The 18,503-nt window shown below is 53.0% G+C and overlaps 1 protein-coding gene across 4 annotated transcripts in view; it reads right to left on the bottom strand.

Annotated features, from left to right (window-relative positions):
* LOC120395019 overlaps nucleotides 1-18,503 on the bottom strand; it is a 64,675-nt gene that overhangs the window by 15,226 nt on the left and 30,946 nt on the right. For 3 of the 4 annotated variants that reach the window (XR_005592461.1, XM_039519188.1, XM_039519190.1), the window contains exons 9-14: nucleotides 17,170-17,373; nucleotides 9,553-9,615; nucleotides 8,558-8,614; nucleotides 7,967-8,046; nucleotides 1,591-1,655; nucleotides 240-463 (exon numbers count right to left, since the gene is read on the bottom strand). Coding sequence is in view for 3 of the 4 variants with exons in the window: in XM_039519188.1 (XP_039375122.1) it covers nucleotides 240-463; nucleotides 1,591-1,655; nucleotides 7,967-8,046; nucleotides 8,558-8,614; nucleotides 9,553-9,615; nucleotides 17,170-17,373 (693 nt within the window). In the remaining variant the exon portion in view is untranslated. The remainder of the gene's footprint in view (nucleotides 1-239; nucleotides 464-1,590; nucleotides 1,656-7,966; nucleotides 8,047-8,557; nucleotides 8,615-9,552; nucleotides 9,616-17,169; nucleotides 17,374-18,503) is intronic. The other variant, XM_039519189.1, reaches the window with a different exon arrangement.

Genomic DNA, 18,503 nt, shown 5'->3' with positions numbered 1-18,503 from the left:
TGAATTAAGATTGAATAGGCAGCCTTAATTCCAGCATTTCCTAAATTTTGAATTCTCGACTTTGCAACCTTAACATTCTTTTAACATGTCGTTATATTAATAGCTGTGATTATGATGTTCTTTAAGAGTGTGATTTTGACTCCTGGGCACTATTCACTGGGCCACTCAGCTTTAAGGTTACAATCAAGATTACCCTTATTGTTAATACTATTACAATGGTGATTAAAGTCACACCGTACCTCTGAGACACAGGAAGTGCGGGAGGTGAACGGCTGCCACAGCCTCAGTCAGTTCCACTCTGATGTCAAACAAAGGGCCGGCCACCATCCATTGCTCCTCCTGCGATTCAGTCAGATGCTGCCTCCAGGAGCCGTATCCATATTGGATGGTCACTGCTGCCCTCACCTCGAATTCCAGTTCAGTTTCAGGGCAACGGAACCAGCCTGCCCTAGAGAAATGAACCCTGGGTGACAATGGGAGGGGAGAGCAGGGTTAGACAATGCTAGATAGACCAAAAGCTGGGCTGATTCTAACTTGTAACAGGTGGTACCACTTCCATTATCATGGTCTTTTCTTTATATATATATATATATGAGGAGGAAGATGGGGCAAGTTAGTAAAACTCCTTTTCCCTTCTCTAGCACCTAAGGTGCAAGGACTCCAAAGTGCTTTACAGTTGTTAATAAATTAATCATTGTAAATGTCACTGGGAGATAGGTATGTAAAATCTGGCAGAGGGGGAAGTTGAGGAACACAGGGGCGGGGCAGTTAGTTGCTATTAAGGGCACACAGACAATCAGTGGCAGAGTCAGGGGCAGAATCCAGGAGTTCTGTTCCTCTGCTCTCAACACCAGTCCCTCCTATAGCTAAGCCTAGAACCCAGGAGTCCTGATTCCCAGTCCCCCTGCTCTGACCTACTAGACCCCTGTTCTCAGTCATTAATACATTTCAGAGGTTCCTCTTATAACATACAAAGGCTCGAATCCCCCACCCTATGCTATGAGTTGGTAGAATGTCCTAAAGTGTTTTCTCCAATAAAATAGATGGGTCCTCTCCAGTGAAGGAGTCAGCCTGATCTACACCAATGGTTCTCAAAGCCAGTCCGACACTTGTTCAGGGAAAGCCCCTGGCGGGCCGGGCCGGTTTGTTTACCTGCCGCGTCCGCAGGTTCGGCCTATCACGGCTCCCACTGGCTGCGGTTTGCCGCTCAAGGCCAATGGGGGCTGCGGGAAGCGGCACAGGCTGAGGGATGTGCTGGCCACCCTTCCCGCAGCCCCCACTGGCCTGGAGTGGCGAACCATGGCCAGTGGGAGCCGCGATTGGCCGAACCTGAGGACACGGCAGGTAAACAAACCGGCCTGCCAGGGGCTTTCCCTGAACAAGCGGCCAACCGGCTTTGAGAACCACTGATCTACATCACACTTAATAGTGCTTTACTCTTTTTATTGTACTGATTGTATTGACTGTATCTGTTTATATTAATCCTGTCCCCATGGGACGCTGTGCCCTGTGTGATAGGGTCTGACCTGCGCTCCCAGATGCAGATAGCTGCAGAGGGGATGAAACCAAACTCGCAGCCCCATTTCTCACCTGTACGTTTCCTGGTTCCCATCTAAGTCCTGAATAATCTCTGGTTTTATTTCTTCTGGAAGATCCTAAAATACAAGAACAGGCATTAACTGAGCCCTGTAGGGGATTCCCCACAAGATTATAGTGGACTGTCAGGACTGCTCTAGCTAAGGTTTACACCAGCTTTCTGTTTAAGCTTGAGTCTTCTAAATCCACTAAAATCTACATGGTTACTCAGATTGCCTTGAAATTTGGTGTGCCTTGTGGGAGTGATGGCTGAAGATGGTTACAAGTATCAGAGGGGTAGCCGTGTTAGTCTGGTTCTGTAGAAGCAGCAAAGAATCCTGTGGCACCTTATAGACTAACAGATGTTTTGCAGCATGAGCTTTCGTGGGTGAATACCCACTTCTTCGGATGCAAGCAGTGGAAATTTCCAGGGGCAGGTGTGTGTATATAAGCAAGCAAGAAGCAGGCTAGAGATAACGAGGTTAGATCAATCAGGGGGGATGGGGCCCTGTTCCAGCAGCTGAGGTGTGAAAACCAAGGGAGGAGAAACTGGTTCTGTAATTGGCAAGCCATTCACAGTCTTTGTTTAGTCCTAAACTGATGGTGTTAAATTTGCAAATGAATTGCAGATCAGCCACACCATCACCGGTTCATTCACCTGCACGTCCACCAATGTAATATATGCCATCATATGCCAGCAATGCCCCTCTGCTATGTACATCGGCCAAACTGGACAGTCTCTAAGGAAAAGGATAAATGGACACAAATCAGACATTAGGAATGGCAATATACAAAAACCTGTAGGAGAACACTTCAACCTCCCTGGCCACACAATAGCAGATTTTAAGGTGGCCATCCTCCAGCAAAAAAACTTTAGGACCAGACTCCAGAGAGAAACTGCTGAGCTCCAATTCATTTGCAAATTTAACACCATCAGTTTAGGACTAAACAAAGACTGTGAATGGCTTGCCAATTACAGAACCAGTTTCTCCTCCCTTGGTTTTCACACCTCAGCTGCTGGAACAGGGCCCCATCCTCCCTGATTGATCTAACCTCGTTATCTCTAGCCTGCTTCTTGCTTGCTTATATATACACACACCTGCCCCTGGAAATTTCCACTGCTTGCATCCGAAGAAGTGGGTATTCACCCACGAAAGCTCATGCTGCAAAACATCTGTTAGTCTATAAGGTGCCACAGGATTCTTTGCTGCTTCTGAAGATGGTTAGTGATCCAATTGACCATAGGTTCCTAAGATACAGCCCCCTAACAATGGTTTGCCTATAGCTCATTAATTCTATCCATGTATTCCCCCCCCCCACACACACACACAGAGATAAGACTCAAACCAAGGCCAGGATCGTTACACAAGGGTCTCAGTCACTTGAGAGTTACCCACAGAGTGATTGTCACCCAATAGCTCATGTGGGAGCGCGACTGAGTGCTGGGAGTTCACAGGTGAGCAGGGCTCTGATCACTCTGACACCTATTAGTTCCCCTGGAGAAGACAGACTGGGGTAATGAAAACTAATTATCTAATTAGTTGTAAAAAAAACAGGAGTACTTGTGGCACCTTAAAGACTAACAAATTTATTTTAGCATGAGTTGTGATTACTAAAGAGCCAATTAGCCCATCAATTCAAGACTGATCAGAAAGGCACAGAAGGAAACGAAGGGAGGAGAGATGTCTAGCTGCCCAGTTTCACAAAGACCTCAGAGAAGGGAGAGCTCTGCTTCTCTTAGGTCAAGGGGAAGGACAGAAAGCCCAGGGGACACTGCAAACAGCATTGCTGCCTGGGACTGTAAAGTTGTTGGTGGAGGGAACATAAATAAATGTGGTGTGGACACACAACCAGTGAAGTCGGGGTGGTTTTTGTGGTGCTAAAAGCCAGGAGCATGGAATGGGCCCTGCTACAGGGTACAAAAGTCATAACATTAGCAGCAAAAGAGTTTAACTCTCACTTTAGGGGCATGCTTAATGCTCATGAGCTAAAGGGATTACACTGAGCATGGGCAGAGAGAGAGACCAAGAGGTTGATAGTGAACCACAATTCAAAGACCTGCGTAGTTCAAGAGGCGATGTTTCAGGGAACGTATCGCTGGTGTACCTAGGTACTGTGTTTAACTACAACCATAAGCAGAAATCTGAAAAAAGGAGGCATGTTGCTACAATCTGCCTCTGTCAAATGTTTTTTTGTTTGTTTGTTTTTCGTTTGTTTGGTTTTTTGATGGGCAAAACTGATCTGAGTACAGAAGAACATTCAGAAGCTGTTCACGCTATTTTTAAAAGAAAATAAGTCACACATACAAACACTGGGGAGTGAGCATAAGGTAGTAGAGGAGAGGAGGATGTGGAGCTGCAGTGAGGGAAAAGGACATTATGAGGAGGGGGTAAAGGTGGATGGGTGGTAGGGAAGGGGAGAGGCGTTGGCATGCTCAGGTCATGGGGAGTGGGATGAGGAGTGGAGCAGTGTGGGGGGTTAACATGGAGGGATGGCAGAGTGAAGGGGAAAGATGGGAGGCACCTGTCAGCCCCATATTCCCTGGTTCTGTGTCTATACCAGGCTCTCAGGGGGACTGCCCCTCTGGAGGTGTCTGAGACCCTTCTTGTCCCCACGTAAGCTGGGCCCAGGGGGCTATCCCCTAATCGGCCCCCATGTGGGAGCCAGGATATGGGGGGCTGTAACAGTGCACCCCATAGCCATTATATTGATAAGATTTGGATATCATTATGATGCATTGTATATAAGATATGTGAGGTGTCTATAGAACAGTTACAGTTTGCTGAATATGATTATCCTATTTGTATGAATTTATCATTTTTGTATCTGAAGTTATGAATATTGACTATGTACCTGTATTTCAAATGTTTGCACTCCTGTGGTAACACCCAGAGGGTAATTTGCATCCAGTCTGGCCAGCACATTGTGAATGGAATATTCAAGTTGAATGGCTCATGAACAAAGAAAATGGGCCAAGCAAAAGCTTATCCTCACCTGTGGATGCTTCACTTAGCCTGTAAATAATGGCTGCCATGACTCAAAGCATGCAAGGGCATGTGATGAGATCACATGATACTGAACTCCATTTTGGTACCTGTATTTTTCCACAAACTGTGTGGGAACTTGGCTTGGAACAAAGAGGTTCCCACCATATGGAAAAAGCTATAAAAGGGGGAGGTGACATCACCAATTGGCTTCATTCTTCCCACAACTCAACACCTGTAAATAGCGCTGGAAGAACAAAGATTTTGAACTAGGGAAGTGCTCATGCCAGGCAGGAAAGAAGGAAGTCTGCTTGTGTATGAAACCTTGATGGATTCTTTATACTATCTAACAGGGTGAGACACTGCTTGATTCAAATCCTATCTAGTATATTAGCCTTAGATTACCTAGCACATAAAACAAAAATGCAATCTACTTTGATCTGTTTGCTATCACTTATAATCACTTAAAATCCTTCTGTAGTTTATCTATCTATATCTATATACACATTTTACCTAAAACAGTGTGGTTTGAGTGTAGTGCTTGGGGAAAAATCTCAGCTCAGGAACAAAAGTTGGAGCATGTCCACTTTGCTTTGTAGAAGTGACAGACTGAGTAACACCTTATATACTGGTCAGGCTTTTGACCAGGGCAGGACAGGACAGGACAGCTCCAGCATCCTAGGCTAGGGAACTAGGGGTATTTTGGCTAGAGCCTCTCTAGTGTTGGTTCATGCAGTGACTGTCCAGAGCATTTACTAATGGAACTGGGTGCGGTCCCTAGCTGTGGCTGTTTGTGTGAGGGAAGCTTGGAGGGCTTTGCAGCTTCTCACAGTGTGAGAGGGAGCCCAGGCTGGTAAGAAAGAGGGCTCAGCAATACCCCAGTGCCAGGTTGCATCCCAGGGGGAAGCCCGTCACACTCTCAGGGTGTATCAGCCCCTCTTCTTGCCCCTTCCCTGTAAGCAGGGATATGGAGAGCTCTGTCCCTCTGTGGGTGACAGAGTGGGTGGGGGAAAGGGTCCAGTTGGCGGGGGGGGGATGAACTGGGTGAGCCTGAGGTACGGCTGGGAAGCCTGGCTGAAATATGTGTGTGGGACGGGTTGGGGGGCAAGCTCAGGCTACATTAAAATGGGTAGTGTATGGCCCTAGAGCGAGCTGCTGCTTGTGGTATGTTCACACAGCAGCACAGGTCAGGAGACAGGAAGGAGCAACTTCTTTCATGTTAATGGCTTCTACAGTGCAACTAACGTCTTAATGGGATGGGAAGTGTGAGCTGGCAACAGTGATGGGACAAGAAGTAGTGGACAATGGTTGTGCAGAGTCTGGAAAAGGAGAGGGGCCCAGTTTCTCCACTCAGCTGCTTAAAGTTATTGTAACAACCATGGAATAAAACTGCCTAGGTTTGGGACACAAACCATGGCTGAGATTTCTCTCACCGACCCTTGTTAGCAACTGCACATTGCAAACATTTCACAGCATGGCCTTTATCCCCCTTCCACTATAACAAAATGTACAGTGGGGAGCAGAAGCACTGAGGAATCACAGAGCAACTGTGTGGCCTCGTGGAGAGACCCTTGGACTGAAACTATTCCTAACTCTGCCACTAGCCCGCTGGATGACTTTAGATAAATCATTGCAGCTCTATGCCTCAGTTTCCCATCTGTGTAATGCGGATATTGGAATAAAGATCATAGAGATCTATTGATGAAAAGTGTTGTATAAAAGCTGGGTCTTTTCTGTTATTACCTACTCCTAGTACTGTATCAACTGCAAACCTAGGCATGCTGAACAACTGTCTAAGTGAGCACTGACTCCTACAATATTTCTGTTTTCTTTCTTTTCTTTTTTTTTTAAAGTAGGTAATTCTCAAAAAAAAAGCCTACAATAATGCAGAGCATAAATTGCCTGGTGGCATCTCATGCTCTCGCAGAATGTTGAGTTCAGCAAAACTCAAGTCTCTGCAAAGCAGAAAATATAGAGTTAAAGTAAATACATACACAACCTTAACTCTGTCATGCTGGAGCTGACACTAGCCACTAGCAATTGTCTGCATGCACTCAGCTACATTCACTGTTAGATGTAGCTGTATTGAATGATGGAGATGTTAGCTGGAGCAGCTTGGTGTGACTGATATGAGGAGATGTGGGTATGAGCCCCTGGTGTGTGCTCAAAGGAAATAGGTGCATGTGTAACTTGAGGATATATCACTGGCAGGACACGGGTCTTCTTGCCATGGGGATTGTCAGCAGTGAGGTGGGATATGAGAATAGTCTGTGTTAAATGAAGGGTAAGTGAAAGCAGAGCGATAGATGGAATCCTGTGAGTAAGGGATGTAACAGAGGGAGTGAAGGAATTGTAAAAGTGGGGGGTTGTTTCTGGGGAGCAGGCTCAGTGTTTGAGTGTTGAGCAGGTGCATGCAGCTCCTGTTAAATCCAGTTGTGACAGCTGGGTGGTGGGCAGCCAGACCTAATGGTCGGAGCTACAGTCACAAGACAGGAGGCATGAGCCAGCTGGGTCAGGATACCAAGAGATCAGAAGCAGGAGACAAACTGGAGGTCAGAAATCATAAGCCAGATATGAAGACTCAAGCTGGATCTGGCTGCCAGGAAATCAAGAAGCACAATGTAAACATTGCAGAGTGGAGCCCAGTCATTCAGCTTTCTGTTCCTGCTGCTGGCTGAAGTAGGGCCACTGGGCCAGTCTGCAGTTTTGGGGCACTGCTAATTGGATCTCAGGGGCAGAGCCTCACGCTAGAACTGAGCTTCATGGGTCCTAGGTAAGCCAACATCAGTAGGCTGTCAGGTGGAGGGTGGCTGCTCCCCTGTAGACCTGGGTCTGACACCTGTTGGTGTTTGGTTCTTTTCTTACCAAAAAGAAATTCTACCTTGACAAAGAGAGGGTGTTTGCCTCAGTGCTACATATGTGATGTGCACTGTCAGTAAAGGCAGAATGCAAATATGGGCATATTGGGACAGTGTCCAAAAAGGGTGGAGTTAAGGTTGTGCGGGCAGGTACCTTCAGGCTGTATTTTCTGGTTTTTTGAAGTTTGAGTTTTGCTGAGTTTGGCATGCTGAAAGGGCACGAAATACCACTGCGAAACCTTGATTCTGTGTTCAGGTAGGGTTTTTTGGTCAGTGAATAGCTCTGGCGAGGAAGGAACGTGGGCAGCTGTGGGCAAGTGCTCAGTTGGGGGCTTTTTCTGTGGCCTGGGACCCTGGAAGTGTGGCTGGCAGAGGGAACCAGTGATTAGCTGGGGCATTTCCCAGGTGACCGAGATGCCCCAGGTCTGAATAGGCAGGGAGAAGATTCTCAGGGGTAGAGTTGAGAGAGACAAATTTCAAGGGAGGTCAATAGCCCAACAGACAAACAGGGTGGGGGATGGGGAGAGAAAGAGAGACCACAAGCCCCACCTCCTCCTCTCTGGCACACCAGTTACATTTGTGCTGCCCCCTGAGGCAGGCAGTGGGATTCTGACGCCGGCTGGTCTCACCTGTGGCAGAGAGGGGGGTAAATGCCCTGTCATGTGTCACATTCTTGCAGCACCAAACAAGCCCCATCCCCAACTCCATCCCTGAATCAGAGTGATGGGACCTGGGTGTTTCCATTGACCATCTGCCCTGCACAGGGGTCTGTTCTGTGTGTCTACCCAACTCCAAAGCTTCTGCTGTGTAGGGAACGCTGGGCTCATGAGGCCTGTGGGAAGAGCTGTGCACTGCGGGAGAAGCTGGGGTGGGACAGATAGGGTCAGGGAAGGGGATCATGATGTAAAGAGGAGAGGGAAGGATGTGGGTTGGGGGATTGATGGGAGGGGGAGCCCAGACAGGTCCTGCAGGCACTGGAGATTAAACCTGATGCAGGAGACGGGGGCAGCGGCAGTGTCTGATCAGGGGATGGTCAGAGCTGAGGCCAAGGGAACTGTTTGGTTGCTCTCTGCTCCACCATGAGCGAGATCCATCAAACCACCCCCTCCCCACCTCCCAGTCAGTTTCAACCTCACTTACCTGCAGCTCCTGCCACAGAACCAGTGGAGGGTAGGAGGGTTTGTTGGCAGATAATCCCTGGGGAGGGATGAATTATTAACAAACTGTCATCTTTCCTCAGCCCTTTCCATGTCAATTGCTTTCAAGGAATATACAGGCAGCCACCTCTGGGGTGGGACACGGGAGCTGGCTAACAGCTGTACAAATAGGAGCTTGGGACAAGAAGTGAAAACACAGCATGAATCAACAGGACTTTGAGGCCACCCGCTTTTATAGCATTGTGATTGTTGGGAATAAAGAGCAAATAAGGGCCCCACTGGTCCTGTGAAGACAGAAGCACCATTGGCTGCAATGGGCCAGTGTGCATGTTAGATAAAGAGGAGCAGAGCTATATTCTGCTCTACCCACCTCCTGCCCCCTTTATCCCTGCAGCAGAACTAGAGTCGGATTCAGACTTTTCACTGGTGAATCCTGAAAAGAAAAATAGAAACTGACAAAATTCCAAACAATCTGAGCCAGATTCTGATCTCAATGACCCTGATGTAAATCCACAGTGACCCCACTGATGACAATGGAGTCAGGGCTAGATTCTGATCTCAGATACAGTGATACAATTCCGGAGTGATTCCAAAGGGACTAACCCCAGGGTCACTGAGATCAGAACCTGGTCCTAATTCTGTTGACCTTAGTGGGGTCACTCAAGATATCCCCAAATCACCTTAGCTCTGCGCTCATACAGGAGGAGTGAATAGCTTGAAAACTGGTATTTTAAGAAGTCAGAGGTGGTGAAATCCAGGATACTTCCCATGTCTAATCCAGGCTGAGGAAAACAGATCCAATCCCAGCACCATGTGGCACCTTCCTTAGGGAAAAATCCAGAAGGACTTTAGAATATTAGCCCAAGCCCCTGAAGCAACAGTGTTGTCACACCCAGGCCTGGAACTGTTTTTGTCCAATCCTGCAGTGAATTTCCACTGGGGCATGTTCCAACTGCCTGGGCAATTGTGCTCACTCACCTGATGCTGATGTCAGTTCTTCAATGGAAATTTGATGAGGAACTTCCACGTGACCTAAATGTCCTATGTGTGAGAGAAAGAGCAATAAAGCATTTTTCCTCATTTGGTCTCATAGCACTTTATAAAGGAAACCAGTGTTTTTTTTTCAAACTGGGATTGATGTCTGGATCTCAGTGAGATCTACAATACAAGTCAGATTTAACCTTTTTACTTCAGTCATTTTGAATCCAGACGGTCAAAAAACAGGAAAATGAAATTGCAAAAATGGCTGAATTTTCCTCCAGCTTCATTAAAAAATTAAAAATTGTTAGAATCTGACACATTTCAACCAGCCTTTTAGTGACTGATCTCTGATTGGGCACCTATAGGTGCTTTCACAATTCTAATAGTAATAACTTGGTTTAAAAAAAAATTAAAAGTTTTTTTAAAAAAAGGTGTTTTTTTCTTGACAAATTTTTTGCTAGTTCGTGACTCAAAAAATTTTTCCCAAAATTTCTCTCATTAAAATTGTGAGTAAATTTTGAAATTAAAATGTTGACATCTGAAAAATACTCACCAAGCTCTAGTTTGAGACTCACCTACACAAACACTTAGTTCACAGCAAGCTGGGTTTAAATCTAACCCACACTGAGCGTCATTGTGGACCCTGCTACTGCACACGAGGGAACTTTTAGTGCACGGCAGCAGGGTCCACATGGACACACAGTGCACTGCAGGCTAGTGCAGGGTAGATTTACATCCCAGCTTGCTGCAAACTAAGTGTTCATGTAGACAAGACCCTAGTGTTAGCCAAGAAAAAATATTCTTTCTATAACAAAGTGAGGGACTGTGAGTGATGGATGGGCCTCTCTTGTGAGTTACAATTATCAGAGATGGATGGGGGGGCAGGAACTGATGGAGTGGGGAGTAAGAAAATATGAGGAAGGGAAGAGGTATGTAACAGCGAAGGAAAAGGAGCGGGGGGGTCAGAGAGAGTGAACTCAGCAGTGGGGGCAAAACTGTGATGGGGGAACGGGGTGGGGTGGACGGTGATTGGCTGGAAAGGAAAGGCAAACAACCAGTCAGAAGAAAGGAAAGAACATCCACAGTCTGAATTGTAGCAGGCAGGTTCTGCTGACCTCCAGGCATTGGGGAGAGCTGGCCTGGGGATGGGGGAAAAGACGGTTACTCACCTGTAGTAACTGTTGTTCTTCGAGATGTGTTGCTCCAATCCATTCCAGTTAGGTGTGCGCGCCGCGCGTGCACGGCATCTCGGAACTTTTTTCCCTAGCAACCCCGGCGGGCCGGCTGGCGCCCCCTGGAGTGGCGCCGCTATGGCGCTAAATATATACCCCAGCCGGCCCGTCCGCTCCTCAGTTCCTTCTTGCCGGCTACTCCGACAGTGGGGAAGGAGGGCGGGTCTGGAATGGATTGGAGCAACACATCTCGAAGAACAACAGTTACTACAGGTGAGTAACCGTCTTTTCTTCTTCGAGTGATTGCTCCAATGCATTCCAGTTAGGTGATTCCCAAGCCTTACCTAGGCGGTGGGGTCGGAGTGAGACGTGGCGGAGTGTAATACCGCGGAGCCGAAGGCTGCGTCGTCTCGAGACTGCTGCACCAACGCGTAGTGGGAGGCAAAGGTGTGGACTGAAGACCAGGTGGCCGCTCGACAGATGTCCTGGATCGGAACGTTGGCCAGGAAGGCAACCGATGAGGCGTGCGCCCTTGTCGAGTGAGCGGTGAGGCGGCATGGCGGCACGCGAGCAAGCTTGTAACAGGTCCGAATACACGCAGTCACCCAGGACGAAATTCTCTGGGAGGAGACCGGCTCACCCTTCATGCGGTCGGCGATGGCGACAAACAACTGGGTCGAACGCCGGAAAGGCTTCGTCCGCTCGATGTAAAAGGCAAGCGCCCTGCGGACGTCCAGGGTGTGAAGCTGTTGTTCCCGAGGCGAGGCATGCGGCTTCGGGAAGAAGACCGGGAGGAAGATCTCCTGGTTGAGGTGGAAGGCCGATACCACCTTAGGGAGGAAGGCCGGATGTGGCCGAAGCTGTACCTTGTCTGCATGGAAGACGGTGTAAGGTGGGCCCACCGTTAGTGCTCGAAGCTCCAAAACTCGTCTCGCGGATGTGATGGCGACAAGGAAAGCTGTCTTCCAGGAGAGGTAGAGTAGCGAACACGTGGCCAAGGGCTCGAAGGGGGGACCCATCAGTTTGGCCAGGACGAGGTTCAAATCCCAGGTCGGGGCAGGACGCCGCACCGGCGGGTACAAGCGGTCCAAGCCTTTAAGGAAGCGGGAAACCATCTGGTTGGAGAAGATGGACCGACCTTCCAGCGATGGATGAAATGCGGACACTGCCGCGAGGTGAACCTTCAATGAGGAGACTGCAAGACCTTGCTCCTTAAGGTGCCAAAGGTAGTCGAGGATGGTAGGTACCGGAACTACGAATGGATTCAGAGATCGCTGATCGCACCAAAGCGCGAACCTCTTCCACTTCGCGAGGTAAGTGGAGCGCGTGGAAGGCTTGCGGCTTTCAAGGAGGACTTGCTGAACTGCCGCAGAACAGCCCCTCTCTGCGTGGGTCAACCACTCAGGTACCAAGCTGTAAGATGGAGGGACTGCAGGTTCGGATGGCGGAGTCTGCCGAAGTCCTGGGTGATGAGGTCCGGCCACAACGGAAGGGGGATGGGGTCCCGAACGGAGAGCTCGAGCAGAAGGGTGTACCAGTGTTGCCGCGGCCAGGCCGGCGCTATGAGGATGACGGGGGCTCTGTCCCTCCGAACCTTCAGGAGCACTCGGTGCACGAGCGGAATTGGAGGGAAGGCATAGAGGAGGCGATCCGTCCAGGGGTAGAGAAAGGCGTCGGACAGGGAGCCTGGCGAGCGACCCTGGAACGAACAAAACCGGTGGCACTTCCTGTTCTCCCTGGAGGCGAATAGGTCTATCTGGGGAAACCCCCACCTCCGGAAGATTGTGTGGGCGACATCTGGACGGAGGGACCACTCGTGTGAGAGGAACGACCTGCTGAGCCGGTCGGCCAGGGTGTTCTGCACTCCTGGAAGAAAGGACGCTTGTAGGTGAATGGAGTGGGTCACGCAGAAGTCCCACAGGAGCATCGCCTCCCTGCAGAGGGGGGAAGAGCGCGCTCCGCCCTGCTTGTTCACGTAGAACATTGCTGTCGTATTGTCCGTGAACACTGTCACACATCGGCCTTGCAAATGGGGGCAGAAAGTTTGGCAGGCTAGACGGATCGCTCACAGCTCGCGGACATTGATATGCAGGGCGAGCTCCTGGGTCGACCAGAGGCCTTGGGTGTGGAGATCGCCCAGGTGGGCCCCCCAACTGAGTGCCGAGGCGTCCGTGGTGAGCGTGGCGGATGGGCGCGGAGGGTGGAACGGGATCCCGGCACACACGATCTCCGGGTCGAGCCACCATCGGAGTGACTCGAGGGTCGCTCTGGAGACCGTCACCACCATGTCGAGCGGGTCTCGATGTGGTCGGTACACCGACGCCAGCCAGGACTGGAACGGGCGGAGGTGGAGCCACGCGTACGCGGTCACATACGTGCAAGCCGCCATGTGGCCCAGGAGGCGGAGGCAGGAGCGCACCGTCGTGGTCGGGAAGGTGACTAGGTCCATGATGAGGGTGACCATCGTTTGATGGCGGGCGCGAGGGAGACAGGCCCGGGCTATGGTGGAGTCGAGGACCGCTCCGATGAACTCCACGCGCTGAGAAGGGATCAAAGTGGACTTCTCGACGTTGATGAGGAGGCCGAGCCGCCTGAAGAGGGACCGGATCTCTGCCATCTGGTCCATCACGAGTTGTCGAGATTGCCCGCGAACCAGCCAGTCGTCCAGATATGGGTACACGTGGATCTGACGACGGCGGAGAGCTGCGGCGACCACCGCCATGCATTTGGTAAATACCCTCGGCGCGGTGGAGAGACCGAATGGCAACACCGCAAACTGGTAGTGGGCGTTGCCGAGCACAAATCGGAGGTAACGTCGATGAGGAGGATAGATGGCGACATGGAAGTAAGCGTCCTTCATGTCGAGGGCGGCAAACCAATCTCCCGGATCCAGGGAGGGAATGATGGTCCCCAAGGTGACCATGCGAAACTTGGGCTTGAGCAGGAACTTGTTCAGCTCGCGAAGGTCCAGGATAGGACGTAGCCCGCCTTTCGCTTTGGGGATAAGGAAATAACGGGAGTAGAATCCCCTGCCCCGCCTGTCTTGAGGCACTGCTTCTATGGCACCCACGCTCAACAGAGTCTGGACCTCTTGCAAGAGGACTTGCTCGTGAGAGGGGTCCCTGAAGAGGGACAGGGAGGGTGGGTGGGAAGGCGGGGGCGAAACAAATTGAAGGCGGTATCCCGACTGGACTGTTTGCAGCACCCAGTTGTCCGATGTCAAATGGGACCACGCCGAAAAGAAATGGGAAAGGCGGTTGTAAAATAATGGGGAAGGATCCGGTAGGGAGAGAGATGGGCCGTCCTCGAGCGTCCCATCAAAAAGCGGACTTGGCCCCCTGGGGAGCCTTGGACGAGGCTTGCCCCTGGTTCCGCCGATTGCCCGACGGGCGACGGCGGTTCTGGGCCGGTCGCCGGCTAGCATACGGCCGATAGCGCTGTTGGTAGCGGGAGGGTTGCGGCCGGAAGGGTCTGCGTTGTGTCGCCGGCGTGTGCATCCCGAGCGTACGGATGGCGATGCGACCGTCCTTCAGGGTCTGGATCCGAGAATCCGTCTTTTCGGAAAACAGACCCTGGGAGTCGAAAGGGAGGTCCTGGAGAGTATACTGCACCTCCGGCGGCAGGGTGGAGGATTGCAGCCAGGAGATGCGCCTCATCGTCACGCCAGATGCCAAGGTCCGAGCCCCGGAGTCCGCGGCGTCGAGGGCGGCCGTAATAGAGGATCTGGAGGACCTCTTTCCCTCCTCCAACAAGGCCGAGAACTCCTGACGAGATGTTGAAGGCAGGAGCTCCGTGAACTTCGCCAGGGACGTCAGGATATCAAAGACGTACCTGGCGAGAAGGACCATAATGTTCGCAATCCGCATTTGTAAGCCCCCTGCGGAGTAGACCTTACGGCCGAGCAGGTCCATGCGGCGGGCGTCCTTGGATTTGGGCGCTGGGGCAGGTTGGCCGTGTCTCTCACGGTCGTTAACGGATTGAACGACCAGGGAGTCCGGAGTAGGATGCGAGTAGAGGTACTCGTAGCCCGTTGGGGGGGCTAAGTACTTACGCTCGACCCCGCGTGCTGTAGGTTGAATAGAAGCGGGGGTCTGCCAGAGCGTAGTGGCGTTTTTTTGAATTGTCCGCACGAAGGGCAATGCCACTCGGACGGGAGAGTCCGCGCCCACCACATTGGTGATGGGGTCCTCATCCTCTTGGACCTCCGCCACGGGGAGACCCATGGCCGCCGCCACTCGGCGAAGCAGCTCCTGGAAGGCCCGAAGGTCAATGGGCGGGGGCTCATTGGCCACAGCACCTGCCACCGCCTCGTCCGGCGAGGACGATGAAGAGACACCCTGCCCGATTGGTTCTGGCACCGGGGCTGGTGGTTGAGCCTCCGCTTTGTCGTGCGGAGTGGCTGACTGGCGGTCCGTAGGGGCGGGGGGCTCGTGCGGAGGAGAGGGAGGCGGTCGGCTAACTGTCGCCTCGGGGACTCTGGTCCCGGCGGTCCCATCCCGCAAAGGAAAAGGGGTGCCCTGCGACTCATGATGCGCCCAGGGGACCCAGTAGCCCCACTGCTCGTGATGGAGTCCATGCGGGGTCGGCAACTGATGGGCGGTCTCGTCTGCACCGGAGGCCACCGATGCTGGGCGGGATGGCCAAGGCGGTGCCGAGGCGCCGAGGGATGGAACTGCTGAGGGCGGGAGTCCCTCCGCCGACGGAGCCGAGGGTCGATATGAGTAGCGCCGGCTGGACGGCGATCGCGACCGTCGGCCACCGCGGTGCCGGGAGCTCGACCGGCGCCGGGAGCTCGACCGGGACCGGGATCTGCGGTGCCGGGAAGGACTTCGCGAGTCGCGGTGTCGTGAACGGTGCCGGGATGGAGATCTCCGGCGGTACCGGCGGTACCGTCGGTACGGTGACCTGGATCTGGACCGGTGCTGGGAGTACGACCGGTACCGAGATTGAGAACGGTACCGGGACTCAGACCGGCGACGGGATGGTGCCCGGTGCTGGGATGAGGAGCGGCATCGGGATGGCGCTCGGTGCCGAGATGAGGAGCGGCGTCGAGATCCCGAACGACGGGACGGCGACCTGCGGCGGGACCGGGATCGGGACCGGGACCGGGAGCGCCTTCCGTGCCGTTCGTCCAGAGGGGGTGGCCGTGTCATTCTGGCCGGTTTCCCCACGGATGCAACAGCCCGCACCGGCGGTGCCGGGGGCTGGAGGCTCGGTGCCTCTATGAGCCGGATCAGCTCACGCGCGGAGGAGAACATCTCCGGCGTTGACGGCAGCCTTGGCTCCACCACGGTCGGTGCCGGGGAGCGCGGCGATGCCGGACTCGACGGCGCTTGCGGTGCCGGAGTCGAGGGGCCAGGGCACGCTTTATGCACGGTCGCAGCCACTCTCGCGGCGTCCTCCGTGCGGGCTAGTGCCACTGCTTTCGCCAGCTGCTGACTTCCTGAAGGCGAAAGCGAGCGGCGCCGGGTCTTCTTGGCCGCCGGCTTAGGCACCGGGGCCGCGGTGCCGGAATGGCTCGGTGCCGCGGGTGCACTCTGCACCGATGGAGCCCTCGGTGCCGGCGCGGGCAGTGCCGGGGGTTGGAGGGACGCCTCCATAAGGAGCTGTTTGAGGCGAATGTCTCGCTCCTTACGGGTCCGCGGCTTGAAAGCCGAGCAGATAGCGCACTTGTCCGTGCGGTGTCCTTCGCCCAGGCAACGGAGGCAAGAGTCGTGGGGGTCACCAACCGGCATAGGCCTCTGGCACGCTGCGCAGGGCTTAAAGCCCAGTGCCTTGGGCATGAGCCCGCACCGGGGAAGGAAAGGGAGGAACTACCCCCCTTATCCTTATCTAAATCACTAACTAACTAACTATTGAACTAACTATACTAACACTAAACAAACTATGTACACGAAAAAGTAGCGAGAGCTAGGGTTGTGGAGGACAGAGAGCACTCCACAGTTCCAACTGGCCGTCACGGGCGGTAAGAAGGAACTGAGGAGCGGACGGGCCGGCTGGGGTATATATTTAGCGCCATAGCGGCGCCACTCCAGGGGGCGCCAGCCAGCCCGCCGGGGTTGCTAGGGAAAAAAGTTCCGAGATGCCGTGCACGCGCGGCGCGCACACCTAACTGGAATGCATTGGAGCAATCACTCGAAGAAGAAATGGCTGGGGACGCAGGTGGGGCATCTATTCCTGTCTCCAGAGTGGGTGCCCAGCTGGGCCTCACCCCTCCAGCCACTTCCAGGGCAGGAGGGGGAAACTGGGTCCAAGATGGAGATCCTCAGAGCCCACATAGTTGGAGGAAGCAGGTGCCCTAGGACTGAGGCTGTCCATAGGGAACCAAAGTCTGTTGCAGTGCCCCCGGCTGGCTCTCCCCAGCAACTGATCAGAGCCTTTTGTTAAGCTCAGAAAAAGTCACTAGCAATCCTAAGACCTGGCTAAAGAGATAGGAGCTCACCACCATAAAAGTCATGCGGCTGCGGTCTCTGCGGGGTCCTCATTAAGCTGGGCCTATGTCGAGCAGTGCGGAGGGGAAGGGGCTTTACAATCTTTGGTGTGGTGTCCAGCCCAGCAGCTTGTCCAGTGACTTGGCTGCCCTCAACCGGGAACATAGTGTGAGCCTGGGAGGCCTGACACACGGGGCCCTGGCTCTTCATGGAGCCTAGAGAGCAAATGAGAGAGAGCAAGTCACCCACAGCCCAGAGCCCCCTATGGGTGAATCTCCTCATAGCCCATGGCGAGTGACAGCTGCCGAGCTCTGCATGGGGCAGTGGGGCATGGCCGCCCAGAGCGGGGGGCAAGTGGGGCAGTTTGCCCCAGGCCCCGAGTCTTGCAGGGGCCCCCACAACAGGAGCACAGCTGGGGGGGAACCGGGGGGAGGGGCCACCGCTCCCCCCATCCACATTCCCCCAAAGTAGCCTTAGCGGGAATTTGTAAGGTAGAAAGGTCCGGTATCCCCCCGCCCGCAGAGGGCGGCACTGCTGATTGGCTGCCGGGGCCTGATTGAGCCGCTCCCATTGGGCCTCCAGCAGCCAGACCCGCCCCTCGTGCTGCCTCAGCATGCTGTGGGGGAGGGGCTGTGGGCTGACACGAGTCCCGGGGGCAGTCAGGGAGCAGGGGGAGGGGTGGATGGTTCGTGGGGGGTGGGGAGAGGGGCTGGGGCAGTCAGGGAGCAAGTGGGGGATAGATGGGAGGAAGTCTGGGCCTCTCCAACAGCAAAACACAAGCATATAAAACCAGCATTCAGTGGGAAGTGCTATCAGCTGGCCCGTGCAGCCTGCACGGCCCCCAGCCTGCTTGCCTGAGCTGTATTAATACATTTTAGTTGGAAGATGCAGCCTGAGTGATTTAAAGGCCCCAAACACGGCTGAAAGAGTTGGGGAAGTTGCAAGCTTTTTCTGCTGGGCTTTTTGTCTGGGTCATACACTGCAAACCTGCTTGAGGCACCGCACAAGAGATATTTATTCAGGAAGTCCATGCATCTCACAGCTTAAGCTCTTCTAAGCTTGCAGCCATGGCACAAAAGGATTTGGGAGCAGTTAACAATTCTGTGTGGTTAAGAGATTTTCATTTCATGTCCTGCTACCCAATGCCACAGGGCCCCACAGGGGAGATTGAGTGAGTAGTAGCCCTGCTTGTCCTCTGCAATCCCTTCACTGCTTCTTTCCCTTGTGTTTGCAAGGGTCTTATTAATATGCTGTATCCGAACGCCCCTCCCCCTGGCCTTCCCTTCAGAGACACAGCCTCCTGGCTTCTCCTCCTTCCTTACTTTCTCCTCTCCGTCTCTGTGGT

The sequence above is a fragment of the Mauremys reevesii genome, unplaced genomic scaffold (assembly GCF_016161935.1).
Source record: "Mauremys reevesii isolate NIE-2019 unplaced genomic scaffold, ASM1616193v1 Contig9, whole genome shotgun sequence".
Taxonomy (NCBI): Eukaryota; Metazoa; Chordata; order Testudines; family Geoemydidae; genus Mauremys; species Mauremys reevesii.
Note: the sequence above shows the minus strand (reverse complement) of the source record. Positions and strands in the feature narration are given on the sequence as shown.